Source organism: Stegostoma tigrinum, chromosome 23, assembly GCF_030684315.1.
Source record: "Stegostoma tigrinum isolate sSteTig4 chromosome 23, sSteTig4.hap1, whole genome shotgun sequence".
Lineage (NCBI taxonomy): Eukaryota > Metazoa > Chordata > Chondrichthyes > Orectolobiformes > Stegostomatidae > Stegostoma > Stegostoma tigrinum.
The window spans coordinates 21,629,231-21,644,674 of NC_081376.1; the positions used below are offsets into that span (position 1 = coordinate 21,629,231).

The window sequence follows — 15,444 nt, forward strand, 5'->3', positions numbered from 1 at the left end:
ACCTTTTTCAAAACAGCGCCGACAGGTGTAATCAGTACCACAGCTACCTGCTTTGGATGCTTTTATAATAGATCTTGACATATAAACCCAACAGAGATGTTTTCCATGAACTCTGAGAATGAAAGTTTTGATCCATCCAGTGATTTTCATATAGAATAGACTGTAAGAATGTATTAGTACATGTCGTGTGATGTTGCTCAGGTGAGTTGAAGGAATTGCTTATTTGTAATGACAAGTGCAGTACAGCATGTAAGACATGATGCATTATTTCAAGGGCAAATCTGATCCTCACCAGCCCAATAACCACTTGGCAAGCCTTTATAAAGCCTTTTACCAATTCTTGACTACTTTCCCCATTCTACTGTAAGTTGCATTAAATCAGCCATCACCTGCTTACCAGTTAGGACCAAGTGCAGCAAGGTTAGATTCGACTGAGTCAAGGTGAGAGGGCGACGTACCAAGGCAAGCAGGCGGAGGTCTTTCCAAGACTTTTCAATTAAAATATGAAACAGCTTTTGTTTTTTTTTCACCAAAATATTTAATTAGTTGTTTTATGTACAATAAATAACAAAAATAGCGACAACTTCGCCAAAATAATGCAAGATTAAAATAGCCAGAATCAAACATTTTTCCGCATAGCTTGTTGAAGTGAACAGCTTGAGCTGTCAGTAAATTGGAAGCATACAACTGTTGATACAGTTTTGATATAGACTTTCTGTGCAACAGAGGAAAGTAACTAAAAATTCAAAGAAAGGAGGTCATTACCATTTAAGGTAGACACCATGCAGTTTAAGAAATCATAGCGTAGCTTAGCAACGGAAAAATTACAACAGTTACAAATGCTGAATGCAGTCAAGATTTTTTTTTTAAATACCATATTAAATACATTACTACGTAAAGAGAATTGAGAAACACTACAGACTTTGGATAATGTCAAATATATAGCTTGGACACTGAGATTCAAAAGAACGCTGAAAATGCAAAAGGTCAGAAGTGGCAGTGCTAAAAGCTCATTACATTTGCTATGTCATATCTTCACAACGGAAGACAGTATTACAGCTCCAATAGAGCATATTCACCCCGTAACATAAATACAAAGCTCAGTGAGAACAGGAGTTTGTAAAATTTAGAAAACAAACAGAATTTAAAATATCACTGTGTTTCTCTTGCAATGTTACTCTTGATCTTTGAAACACTGATTACATAATATTAATGGGCTTAGCGTCTCTCTCACATCACTTAGTTTCCAACCATGCTCTTTATGAGTACGGCAGACTGATTCTGAGAAGTGTGGTTGATTTTCCTCTCTGGTTGGAAGAGGGCTGCATCACGTGTCACGCTCATATTAGTACAAAATCAAACACCAGCAAAATTAAAAGTCTAAATTAAGCTTTGGTACAACATTTTCCCTCCCAAAAAATACAAAATAAATAGAACAAACCCCACAAAAACTCACAATACCCATTTCAACAGAATTCATCTTCATGTGCAAATAAGCAGAGATGAAAAGCTTTTGTAAAAAGAAACATTTTCACAAATGACAGCTTTCTACATGTCCAATATAGCATCTATAGAAATCTTTGTGTGCACGCAATAATATCTTACAAAAAAGGGTTTTAAAGAAAAACAATAATATCTCAAATGAAAACAATGAGAAGTGCATTGTAAATTAAATTTTGTGATCATAATCTGCTACTTCAATTATTCAAAATAAGAATAGTAGCCACTGTCGTTTAAGGATGACCTCTTACTCAGGTCCTGCAATATAGAAATAGGATCAATAGGTTTCCTATCTGCTTCTGAAGACAACTTCAATATGGTCTTGGGTGGAGCTCGAAGAACACTGGCATAAGAGGCAGCTCCTTTGCCTTCTACAGGCTTGGATGGACTCTGGTACTGAAGTTGGTTGGGCTGTGTGAGGGGATTTCCATTAGGACTACCTTTATTACAACCAGCATCTTCCTCGGTCTCAAAACCTGGAGCACCATGGCCTAAAAAAATAGATAAATATTAGTTAATTTAATGTAAAAGTGTAATTTAATCTAAATGTTTCCAAAGAAAGTAAATGTTAACATTTATTTTGATAATGGATATTACTGTCAGCTCCCTTCCCCTCCTTGGTCCTCCCACAAGATACATCATCCCCAAATGCTGTCGATGCAATGTTGATCTGCAATAGTATCTGGAAGAGACATTAGCACCACTTGGTTCCCATCAAGAAAGCTGTTTGTTGGAAACCTTATGTATGGTACAAATATGTATCACACCATTCAGATAAAAAGCACACTGGAAGCTCACAACATGGCTTGGTTATTTTTTGCCTCAGATTATAATCTGAGGGTAAATTTCATAAACTAAATTTACAAGCCTCTGAATATAGAAGACTGAAGAGTGATCTAATTGAAGTATTTAAAATGATTAAAGCATTTGATAGAGTGAATAGATGTTAACTATTTCCTTTGGTGGGTGTTGGCAGGGGGTGGAGTTCAGAACAAATTATAGCCAGACTGATTCAGAAGTGATACCATAACGTCAGGAAGCACTTCCTCACACAAAGGGTAATGGAAATCTGGAACCATCTCCTGCAGAAAGCTGTTGAAGCTGTGAATTAACTGAAAATATACAAACTGAGATTGACAGACTTGGGTTAGGCAAGGGTATGAGGAGATACAGAACAAAGGTAAGAGCTAAGATCAGCCATGAACTAACTGAATGTCAGTCAGACAGGCTTCAGTAGTGTTGTGTTCACACTTTAAGAAAGAATTGAAGGATTAAGTAGGTGCTGAAGAGAGTTACTAAACATTTCCAGGGAAATGAGGAGTTACAGTTAAGCGCATAGACTTAGCAGTGATAGTTGTTTACCAGTAGCCAATAAAATGAGAATGATATTTGAGAGAGATAATGGGAACTGCAGATGCTGGAGAATCCAAGGTAACAAAGTGTGAAGCTGGATGAACACAGCAGGCCAAGCAGCATCTCAGGAGCACAAAAGCTGACGTTTTGGGGTCTAGGCCCAAAATGTCAGCTTTTGTGCTCCTGAGATGCTGCTTGGCCTGCTGTGTTCATCCAGCTTCACACTTTATTATCCTGATATTTGATAGAGGTGTTCAAAATCTTGGATAAAGTAAATGGATAAACTGTTTCTAATAGTAGAAGCATTTATAAAGAAAAAGTACAAACTTCTTGCAAATGGCAAAACAACAGAGGTTATGTGAGGAAAAGCACTGCCTATCAGGGTGTCGGACACAAATTCAATGGTAGCCCTTCAAAGGGAAATTGGATAAACAGATCATGGAATGGTCATAGTATAAATGAAAGCCAGTTGCCCAGTCATGTCTGTGCCAGCATTATGCAAGAGCAATTTGGTTCGTCCCACTCTTTCACATTTATCCTGTAGCTCTGCAAATAATTTTCCTGTACAGGAGCACATCCAAATTCCTTTTTAAAACACCTGAATGTATCTGCCTCCACCTCACTTGCAGCTGATGTATTCAGCTGCTCACCACTTTGTGCAAGAATAAATATTCTTCATGTTGCTGTTGCTTCTTTCACCAACCACCTTAAGTGGGTCTCTTCTGCCTCAACACTTCTGGAATGAAAACAGTTTCTTTCAAACTACTCTGGACAGTCCCTTCCTGACTTGGGACACTGTGATCGAATTCCTCAAGATTATCTATTTTAAGGAATCAATCCACGTAATTGAAGTCCCTCATCCCTGGAACAATTCTTGTATATATCTTTCCTGCATCCTCTCTAATATATGCCCAACCTGTTGAAATTGCACAGCCCACAACTGGATACAATACTTCAGCTGAAGATGAACCAGTCTTTTCACAGAGGGTCAGCTTAATTTCTTCCATTACTTATAAAGCTTTGGATCCCATATACCTTACTGTATTCCAATCTGTAGCACTACCCTTAACCATCAGTGCACATTTACCTCCAGATCTCTCCACTCCCACACCACCTTTGGAATTGTAACCCTTATTTTATTTTACCTCTCCATGTTTTTCCTACAAAAATATATTACTTCGCAGCGTTAGATTTCACCCATTACATGCCAGTGATTCCATTAGCCTAGCTACGTCCTACTGAAGTCTATTACTATTCTCCTCACAATTTCCAACTCATCCAAGTTTTTGTAATCCACAAATTTTGAATTATGCAGTGCTCTGCAACAAGAAATGTAGTTGTCTCAACAGGAATCCATGGGAAATTTATAATCGTGGAACTCCATGAGTATGCATTTCACCAGTCCGAAAGACTGTACTTTATTACTCTCGGTTTCCTATCACTCAACTACTTTACATCCAGGATGTCACTTCCCTTTTATTTTAGGAACTTCAACTATGCCGACAAATCTACTATGCAGCACTTGAGCAATGTATCGACATATCAAACACTTTTTTGAAAATACATCACATCAACTGCGTTACCATAAGACCATAAGACATGGGAGTGGAAGTAAGGCCATTTGGCCCATCAAGTCCACTCCACCATTTAAATCATGGCTGATGGGCATTTCAACACCATTTCCCTGCACTCTCCCCGTAGCCCTTGATTCCTTCTGAGATCAAAAATTTATTGATCTCTGCCTTGAAGACATCCAACGTCCCGGCCTCCACTGCACTCTGCGGCAATGAATTCCACAAGCCCACCACTCTCTGGCTGAAGAAATGTCGTCTCATTTCAGTTTTAAATTTACCCCCTCTAATTTTAAGGCTGTGCCCACGGGTCCTAGTCTCACCGCCTAACGGAAACAACTTCCTAGCGTCCACCCCTTCTAAACCATACATTATCTTCTATGTTTCTATTAGATCTCCCCTCAACCTTCTAAACTCTAATGAGTACAATCCCAGGATCCTTAGCCGTTCATCATACGTTAAACCTTCATCAATCTCATCACAAATTTCTTTCAAATTAGTAAGACATAATTTACCCACATTTCCTGTTGACTTGCCTGAATTAGTTCACATTTGTTCTAGTGACAATTAATTTTGTATTAAATTATTGTTTCTAAAGGCTGTCACTACTGACTGGCCTATATTTGCTGGGCTTATCTTTATTCCTTTCAGTGAGTGAGGGATAACATTTGCAATTTGTTAATCCTCTGGCAGCATCCCTTTTTTAAATTTTAAAAATGTACTTTATTCATAAAATATCTTTATATACACAGAAAGTCACTAAAGCAGTTCAGTTCCACACAGTAGCATATGAAGAAATAAACTCTGGAGCTTGACTCTATCCAGCAAACAAGCCAAAGGCATTTCTTACTTGTACAAGATTCTACTTACATCTATTTAAGGCAGTGGCAGGGTCTGATAACTGAACTGCCCCACATTTAGTTTTGTCTTTGCCCACTGCACGTCGATGGCAACTACCCCAAGCTTTAGTGCGTTCCTCAGCATGTCGTCCTGGACCTTGGAATGTGCCAGTCTGTAATATTTGGTTGAGGTCAACTCCTTACTCTGGAAAGCCAACAAGTTTTGGACAGACCAAAGAGCATCTTTCACTAGTTATCAGTCCTTCAGTTGTAGTCGATGCTTGTCTTGGTGCGCATCACGGGGAACAGACCATAGAGCACAGAGTCTTGCATCATGGAGCTGCTTGGGATGAACCTTAACAAAAACCATCCCTTCATTTAAGGACAATTGTAAGTTTATGGCCAGTGTATCCTCAATTTCCACCCTTACTTTATTTGCATCTTCCAATCCATCTGATCTGGTCCTGGTGGCTAAACAACTTAGAAGATTTAATGACTTAACAGAGCCTACCTAATATTTCAGTTTTATCATGCTTTAGCACATCCAATGCCTTAACTATCTCCTCTTTCACTGTGACTTTGCCAGCATCTTCTTCCTAGGTAGACAAAGATGCAAAGTACTCATTTAGTACCTCAGCCAAGTGTCTTATCTCTATGTGCAAAACTCACTTTGTGCACCCAGCCTGGTCCTATCCTTCTTCTGCCACACTTTTACTATTTCTATGCTTAATGAAGGCTTAGAGATTTCCTTAAATGAGTGGAACATAATTACCCCTCTGCCAGGGGCTAGGAAGTAAAGGGGGAATGGCTGTGGATTCAGAAGGGAAAGCTGGGGAGACAGATTGCCTAATTTCCCGATTCTCCTCCATTGCTTCCACATACTGTGGTTGGTGGTGAGTCCTCCTGAATGAGCACCCCTTGGCCTACACACACTCCAAAACAGTGAAGGCTGATACACAGACCCCCTCATTTCACCTAGTCCTATCTGACTTGCTCCAGTGATTTCTCCAAACTTACCTTAATTCTGGTCTTCCTCCTCTGGAGCTCTACTCCCAGTGACATTGCTGGAACTGAATGAGGAACCTCCAGCCATCTGATTGGCCAATAATTCTCAGAAATCTGATCCCAGGAAGAAAAACCAGTAAAATTGGCAAATGAGCTGAACTCACTTGACTTTTGTGTACTTCAAAATAAATGTTCCAGTACGTTCTTTTCAGGTATTATTGTGTGTTTTACTGTTTTTCTCCCATTGGGATCACCTCTCTCACATGGGAGAAGATCCGAGAGGAGGCAGTTAACTACCTGCCTGTCATTGAAATTAGTTGTGGCTTTTTCCAAAAATACTGTTGCAGACTGACACCAGCTTTCCAGCCAGTGGCTGGGGACATTGCTTCGTTCGTTAAATTCAGCACTATTGTTGCCGGTCTCTTCCTATATTCTCTCTTCGCTTTTCATTTCTTTTCTCACTTTCCTCCCCTCTGAAATTGTAATAATCAATCTGGATCTCACTTGTATTATAATTAACTTGATGTTTGTCATTCACATCATTTTGCTGCTTGTTATATGCTCTATTTCTTATCTATTTCATCAACCCTCTCCTGGAATGTGATTTGTCCTTTCCCATGGCAACCTAGTAATAGTTCATGAATGCCTGCCTCCTTACCTCATCCCAGGTTTGTGAAGTGGCACGCCCCTCAAGCTGTGCACAACCAACAGTCTCAATCTAAAGGAGGACTTACAGAGCAGTGGTACCATTTTTGCCTCTGACTCAGAAGCTCAAGGATCAAATCCCACTCCATAACTTGGAGCCCAAGGAAGGAACATTCATAATACATTGAGTATTGACTTGTAAGACCTTCTAATATATTTCAACATATGTCAGGCAGTAAGAGAGAGGGAGATTGCTAAACAGCATGTAATAAGCAGAAGTTGGAGCCTCTATCATGAGTATTCAGGTCTCCAAGCTACAATATGCATGAAAAAGGGTAGTTTGCCTGAGCAATACAGATGCCATTGGGTGGCAGTTAACTCAGTTGGCTGTCGACATCATCAGATTCAATCCCTGCTCCAGTTGAGGTCCTGAATTCTTGTCCACATGATGAAGATTGTGATGCTATGAATCAGACTTGTCTTCAAGCAGAAAAGTCAAGAAAAATATGAAGAATGGAAAGGGATGCCTCTGGCAATGCATCCTTAATGGACTATGGCAAACCTAAACTTTATGATCACTGTCTCCAAAAGATTCTGAATGACAAATGATCCATTTGATTTCAGATCATTTTCCAGGGTGCAGAAATGCCTTCTTCTAGGTTGGACTGAAAACACACCGTTCTAGGAAATTCTCCTGAACAATCAAACTAAGCCCTTGAAACTATTACCTATTACCTTGTTTAAGCCTATTTTAAAATAACTAAAGCCCCCATTGTAAATACCCTATAAGTCTCATATCTTTACTTGTAAATTTGTTGCTTTACATCTTTGCCACCAGCCGATATCTATAGAATACACTCAACGTAATTGTAGCTTTATTTTTCCTTAATTCTAACCATGTAGATTCTGTCCTTGACCCTTCTAGGACATTCTCACTTTCCAGCACAGTAATCCTGCCAACCATACTGTTTTCTTCTGTTTCTTTTCACAGTTTAAAACCTTGTAACCAGGAATATTCAGTAGCTTGTCCCAAACTTTTTGAAACCAAGTCTCCGTTATCACCACATTATGTTTAAAGTTGGCTATCTGTACCTAATTTGACTAAGTTGATTAATTTTAATGATCATATTCCATGTATTCACTTAAGTGTGAAGTAAGCCTAGTTTAGACTTTATCAGGAATTTAAGGCTCTCCCACCTATACCGTATCTCCTGTCACATTTTTAAAACAAATTCACCTGGATATGGGCATCACTGGCTAGACCAACATTTTTTGCCCATTCTAATTTGCCCTGTGAGTTGCCTTCTTGAACTGTTGCAATCCTTTGCATGTAGGAACAGCCAAAGCGCTGTTCTGTACTTATATGGGACACTGGGAATTATATAGAGTTTCCTACCATCGTTTTTTATTTAAGACAAATCACCAAGCAAGAAGTGCTGGAGAAACTCAGCCAGACTGGCGGCATCTGTGGGGAGACATTAATAGAGTTAATGCATTGGGTCCAATGTGACTCCTCTTCAGAAGTAGAGTCTTATATAAGAGTTCCAGGAAGACAACAAACCATCTTGAATTCAGGTCTGTAGCTGCAGAAATGCTTATCTGTTTCCATAACCTCCAAAATGTGTATCACTAATGTCTGTTTGATCTTCTTCATGCTGTCATGGATGAACCATGCTTTCATGATTTTAGCAGTGGCTGTACTCCTCAGAGGAATCGTCACCCAAAATAGTGCGCAAATGTTGGAGAGAAAAATTCAGTCACTACTGCGTGGTCCTCCTGACATGCTAGTGGTTACCCATTCCCTTTCTGTCCTCATCAAATCTAAACAGTGGCCACATTCAGAAATGGAAAAGCCACAAAATTCTCATCTTCATGGATGCATCTCAATGTCATGATCACAAGCATGGCACAACCACATCCTTTCTTCCCTTCTTTCAGCATTCTGAAACAATTGCTGCCTCTGCAAAACTCTGGTCCACTCCCCTTCTTAAAGTAACTTGCATTTTGAGCTCAGTGAGGAATCACTGAAACGACTACACAACATCAGCAAGTTTCAACTTACCATCAGACTTACCACGGTCTACTCTTCAGAATCATCTTCATTCTTGGACATATGCATCTCCATGAAGGACAGACATCTTAGCATCCCACTCTACTGCAAGCCTACATCTAACCTCACGAAGCTGTCCTTCGCCAGCTTCCACACTAACATGTTAAAGAAGACAACCCCTAGGAACCAAGATAATAAAATGTGAGGCTGGATGAACACAGCAGGCCAAGCAGCATCTCAGGAGCACAAAAGCTGACGTTTCGGGCCTAGACCCTTCATCAGAGAGGGGGATGGGGGGTGGGAACTGGAATAAATAGGGAGAGAGTAGGAGGCGGACCGAAGATGGAGAGTAAAGAAGATAGGTGGAGAGAGTGTAGGTGGGGAGGTAGGGAGGGGATAGGTCAGTCCAGGGAAGACGGACAGGTCAAGGAGGTGGGATGAGGTTAGTAGGTAGATGGGGGTGCGGCTTGGGGTGGGAGGAAGGGATGGGTGAGAGGAAGAACCGGTTAGGGAGGCAGAGACAGGTTGGACTGGTTTTGGGATGCAGTGGGTCGGGGGGGGGGGGGGGGGGGGGGGGAGGGCTGGGCTGTTTGTGTGGTGCAGTGGGGGGAGGGGATGAACTGGGCTGGTTTAGGGATGCAGTGGGGGAAGGGGAGATTTTGAAACTGGTGAAGTCCACATTGATACCATATGGCTGCAGGGTTCCCAGGCGGAATATGAGTTGCTGTTCCTGCAACCTTCGGGTGGCATCATTGTGGCAGTGCAGGAGGCCCATGATGGACATGTCATCAAGAGAATGGGAGGGGGAGTGGAAATGGTTTGCGACTGGGAGGTGCAGTTGTTTGTTGCGAACTGAGCGGAGGTGTTCTGCAAAGCGGTCCCCAAGCCTCCGCTTGGTTTCCCCAGTATAGAGGAAGCCGCACCGGGTACAGTGGATGCAGTATACCACATTGGCAGATGTGCAGGTGAACCTCTGCTTAATGTGGAATGTCATCTTGGGGCCTGGGATGGGGGTGAGGGAGGAGGTGTGGGGACAAGTGTAGCATTTCCTGCGGTTGCAGGGGAAGGTGCCGGGTGTGGTGGGGTTGGAGGGCAGTGTGGAGCGAACAAGGGAGTCACGGAGAGAGTGGTCTCTCCGGAAAGCAGACAGGGGAGGGGATGGAAAAATGTCTTGGGTGGTGGGGTCGGATTGTAAATGGCGGAAGTGTCGGAGGATAATGCGTTGTATCCGGAGGTTGGTAGGGTGGTGTGTGAGAACGAGGGGGATCCTCTTGGGGCGGTTGTGGGGTGTGAGGGATGTGTCGCGGGAAATGCGGGAGACGCGGTCAAGGGCGTTCTCGATCACCGTGGGGGGAAAGTTGCGGTCCTTAAAGAACTTGGACATCTGGGATGTGCGGGAGTGGAATGTCTTCTCGTGGGAGCAGATGCGGCGGAGGCGGAGGAATTGGGAATAGGGGATGGAATTTTTGCAGGAGGGTGGGTGGGAGGAGGTGTATTCTAGGTAGTTGTGGGAGTCGGTGGGCTTGAAATGGACATCAGTTACAAGCTGGTTGCCTGAGATGGAGACTGAGAGGTCCAGGAAGGTGAGGGATGTGCTGGAGATGGCCCAGGTGAACTGAAGGTTGGGGTGGAAGGTGCTGGTGAAGTGGATGAACTGTTCGAGCTCCTCTGGGGAGCAAGAGGCGGCGCCGATACAGTCATCAATGTACCGGAGAAAGAGGTGGGGTTTGGGGCCTGTGTAGGTGCGGAAGAGGGACTGTTCCACGTAACCTACAAAGAGGCAGGCATAGCTGGGGCCCATGGCCACCCCCTTAGTCTGTAGGAAGTGGGAGGAGTCAAAAGAGAAGTTGTTGAGTGTGAGGACGAGTTCAGCTAGGCGGATGAGAGTGTCGGTGGAGGGGGCCTGGTCTGGCCTGCGGGACAGGAAGAAGCGGAGGGCCTTGAGGCCATCTCCATGCGGAATGCAGGTGTACAGGAACTGGACGTCCATGGTGAATATGAGGTGTTGGGGGCCAGGGAATTGGAAGTCCTGGAGGAGGTGGAGGGCGTGGGTGGTGTCACGGACGTAGGTGGGGAGTTCCTGGACCAAAGGGGAGAAAATGGAGTCCAGATAGGTGGAGATGAGTTCGGTGGGGCAGGAGCAGGCTGAGACGATGGGTCGACCAGGGCAGGCAGGTTTGTGGATTTTGGGAAGGAGATAGAAACGGGCCGTGCGGGGTTGGGGAACAATGAGGTTGGAGGCTGTGGGTGGGAGGTCCCCTGAGGTGATGAGGTCGTGAATGGTGTTGGAGATGATGGTTTGGTGCTCGGGTGTGGGGTCATGATCGAGGAGGCGGTAGGAGGTGGTGTCGGAGAGTTGGCGTCTGGCCTCGGCGATGTAGAGGTCAGTGCGCCATACTACCACTGCGCCACCCTTGTCTGCGGGTTTGATGGTGAGGTTGGGGTTGGAGCGGAGGGAGCGGAGGGCTGCCCGTTCTGCGGGGGAGAGGTTGGAGTGGGTGAGAGGGGTGGAGAGGTTGAGGCGGTTAATGTCTCGACGGCAGTTGGAGATGAAGAGGTCGAGGGAGGGTAGGAGGCCTGGGGGTGGTGTCCAGGAGGAGGACTTGTGTTGGAAGCGGGTGAAGGGGTCAGTGGAAGGAGGGTTGGGTTCCCGGTTGAAGAAGTAGGCATGGAGGCGAAGACGGTGGAAAAACTGCTCTATGTCCGACCGTGACTGGTATTCGTTGATGTGTGGTTGTAGGGGGACAAAGGTGAGCCCCTTGCTAAGGACTGACCGTTCGTCCTCAGTCAGTGGGAGGTCTGGGGGAATGGTGAAGATGCGGCAGGGCTCAGTGTGGCTGTCTCCTCTGGGGTTGCAGGCTGTGGAGGTTGTGGGCGGAACCAAGCCCTGCATATACACAGGATCTGCTCAGACAAGGAGGAACACAAAGGACACCAAAAGATGCTGAAAGGTGACCCCATAATAATGGGATACATTTCTCAACTCATTGATTGCCAGTTCCAGTGTGCCAAAGTGAAAAACTGCAACAATCTCCTCAGACGACAGACACAAGACGCAACCAATAGAGTGCCCTTCCTGTACTTCCCAGGAGTGGAAAAACTACACTGTGCTCTATGCGGCCTTCAGCATGCCATTGTTGACAATGAACATCTCACCAAGATCATCCCTACGCCTCCACTTGTCACCTTCAAACAACCACCAAACCTCAAACAGATCATTGTTCATAGCAAACTACTCAGCCTTCAGGATAACAGTGACCACAACACCACACAACCCTGCCATAGCAACCTCTGCAAGGCATACCAGATCTTCGACATGCATGCTACCATCACACATGGAAACACCACTCACCACATACATGGCAGATATTCATATGACTCGGCCAATGTTGTCTATCTCATGCGCTGCAGGCAAGGATGCATCGGAGCATGGTATATTGGCAAGACTGTGCAGATGCTATGACAACGGACGAATGCACACTGTGCAACAAATGCCAGATGGTAATGTGCCCTTCTAGTCGGGGAACACTTCAGTGGTCAAGGACATTCAGCTTCTGATCTTTGGTTAAGTGTCCTCCAAAGCAGCCTTTGAGATACACAAAGCATAATCACTGAGCAGAAACTCAAAGCCAAGTTCTGTACCCTTGAAAACAGCCTCAACTGTGATCTTGGGTTCATGTCGCACTAAATGTGACCCCACCATACTGTTCTGGATCTGTAAAATCTTCCTTACTGTTCTGTTTTGACACCATCACCTTGATAACTTGTTATGATCTCTACCTTAATTAATTTGTACAGTTTTCGATCACTTGTTACTTTTGTTAGACCCTAGGCATATGACTCTCATACCTATTATGATATCCCAGCCATTTGGTTTATCTCCAGCACCACCTTATTTTGTTTCTTTGTAATTAGTTCTCTGCCTCAATTAATTCGATTATAGGCCATCCTTTCACTTGTTATTCAGCTTTACTCACACCATCGGACACATTTGATCACCTACAGGGGCTTATTATTTAGCCAGTCAACACTCCACTCATACCATTTGTATCATCTTCTGATCTCTCTGGTTATAAATTCTGTGCCTGTGTGCTTCTCTTCACTTCACCTAATGAAGAAGCAGCGCTGCAAAAGCTTGTGATTTCAAATTGGTGACTTCAAATTTCAACTTGGTGTCAGGAGACTTCTAACTTTCTACAGGCTACGGGCCCTGACAACATTCTGCAACAGTACTAAGGACTTGTGCTCCAGAACTTGCTTCTCCTCTATTTAACTGTTCCAGTACAGTTACAACACTGGTATCTATCCGACAATGTGGAAAATTGCCCACATATGTCCAGTACATAAAAAGCAGGACAAATCTAACCCGGCCAATTGTACTCCCCCCAACCAGTCTACACGTGATCATCAGTAAAGTGATGGAAGGTGTCAATAACAGTGCTACCAAGCAGTACCTGCTCAGCAATCACCTGCTCAGTGATGCCCAGTTTGGGTTCCACCAGCGCCACTTGGTCCCTGACCTCATTACAGCCTTGGCTCAAACATAGGCAAAAGAGCAGAATTCCAGAGGTAAGGTGAGAGTGACAGCCCTTGATATCAAGACTGCATTTGACTGAGTGTGGTATCATAGAGCCCTAGCAAAACTGGAATCAGTGTGCACTGGGGGAAAACTCCCCAGTGATTAGAGTGATATGTGACACATAGGAAGATGGTTGTATTTGTTGGAAGTCAGCTCCAGGACATCTCTGCAGGAGTTCATCAGGGTAGTGTCCTAGGCTCAAACATCTTCAGCTATTTCAGCAATTATATTCCCTCCATCGTAAGGTCAGAAGTGGGAATGTTTGCCGACGATCGCACAATGTCCAGCACCACTTGGGACTCCTCAGATACTGAAGCAGTCTGTGTCCTATGCAACAAGATTTAGACAATAAAAAACGAAAGAACTGCAGATGCTGTAAATCAGGAACAAAAGCAGAAGTTGCTGGAAAAGCTCAGCAGGTCAGGCAGCATCTGAGGGTTCTGAGGAAGAGTCACTGGTCCCGAAATATTAACTCTGACTTTTCTTCACAAATGTTGCCAGGCTTGCTGAGCTTTTCCAGCGAGATCTGAACAATATCCAGATTTAGGCTGACAAGTGGTAAGTAACACTCGCGCCGCACAAATGCCATGCAATGACCATCATCAACCACCCCCTTGACATTCAAAGGCATTACCATCACTGAATCCCCCACTGTCAACATCTTGGGAGTTATCACTGATCAGAAACTCAACTGGACTCACCACATAAATGCAGTGGCTATAAGAGCATGTCAGAAGCAAGGAATACCGCAGTGAGTCACTCTCCACCTGACACCCCAAACCCTGTACACCATCTACAAGTTGAGGTTGGTTGGTTCGCCAAGCTGGTTTGTTGTTCTGCTAGTACAGTTGCAAGGAAATGGGAAAATTACGTTAAACGAGAGAGGTGGAGACAAGCTGGACTGTTTTGTGATGCAGTGGGGGGAGGGGACGAACTGGGCTGGTTTTGGGATGCAGTGGGGGAGGGGGAGATTTTGAAGCTTGTGAAGTCCACATTGATACCATTGGGCTGCAAGGTTCCCAAGTGGAATATGAGTTGCTGTTCCTGCAACCTTCAGGTGGCATCATTGTGGCACTGCAGGAGGCCCATAATGGACATGTCATCTAAGGAATGGGAGGGGGAGTTAAAATGGTTCACGACTGGGAGGTGCAGTTGTTTATTGCAAACAAAACCAGCCCAGCTCGTCCCCGTCTCCCTAACCTGTTCTTCCTCTCACCTATCCCCTCCTCCCACCTCAAGCCACACCTCGATTTCTCACCTACCAACCTCATCCCGCCTCCTTGACCTGTCTGTCCTCCCCAGACTGACCTATCACCTCCCCACCTATCTTCTCCTCTATCCATCTTCGGTCTGCCCCCCCCCCCCCCCCCCCAATTTATTTCAGAACCCTCTCCGCATCCCCCTCGCTGAAGAAGGGTCTAGGCCCAAAACGTCAGCTTTTGTGCTCCTGAGATGCTGCTGGGCCTGCTGTGTTCATCCAGCTCCACACTTTGTTATCTTGGATTCTTCAGCATCTACAGTTCCCATTATCTCTGATTTAAGCAATTTATTTGTTCCAACCCACATGTAGGGGAACTTTCCAGTGTTTACACTCTCCTGGGTACTGGCCTCTGAGTTTTTCTATTCAAGTCAGGCCTTGTAGGACGCCTTTGCTGTCTCAAGTCCACATACCTTCAGCAACTACTATGGCTTGCCAGCCCAGATCCTGAAGAACTGCTTAGCCACTTGGCCAAGGCTTGGCTTTGTTGTGGGACTCGCTGAGGGTTGGCGTAGTGTCCCTCTGCTCAGGACATGCCCTGCGTGCAGCTCTGTGATTGACTACACTCAAATGATGTTCCCCAAGCCCAGTTGGACAGGTGAAGGTGTCTACTTCTATTGTGATATCCTGTAGTTCCCATGCTC

At 44.5% G+C, this 15,444-nt stretch overlaps 1 protein-coding gene across 2 annotated transcripts in view; it reads right to left on the reverse strand.

Annotated features, from left to right (window-relative positions):
• Window positions 1-618: 618 nt before the first annotated feature.
• Window positions 619-15,444, reverse strand: part of LOC125462423 (probable helicase with zinc finger domain) — a 367,554-nt gene continuing 352,728 nt past the window's right edge. For both annotated transcript variants that reach the window (XM_059653989.1, XM_059653987.1), the window contains exon 29: window positions 619-1,991. In XM_059653989.1, coding sequence (XP_059509972.1) covers window positions 1,702-1,991 — 290 coding nt within the window. In that variant the 3' untranslated portion in view covers window positions 619-1,701. The remainder of the gene's footprint in view (window positions 1,992-15,444) is intronic.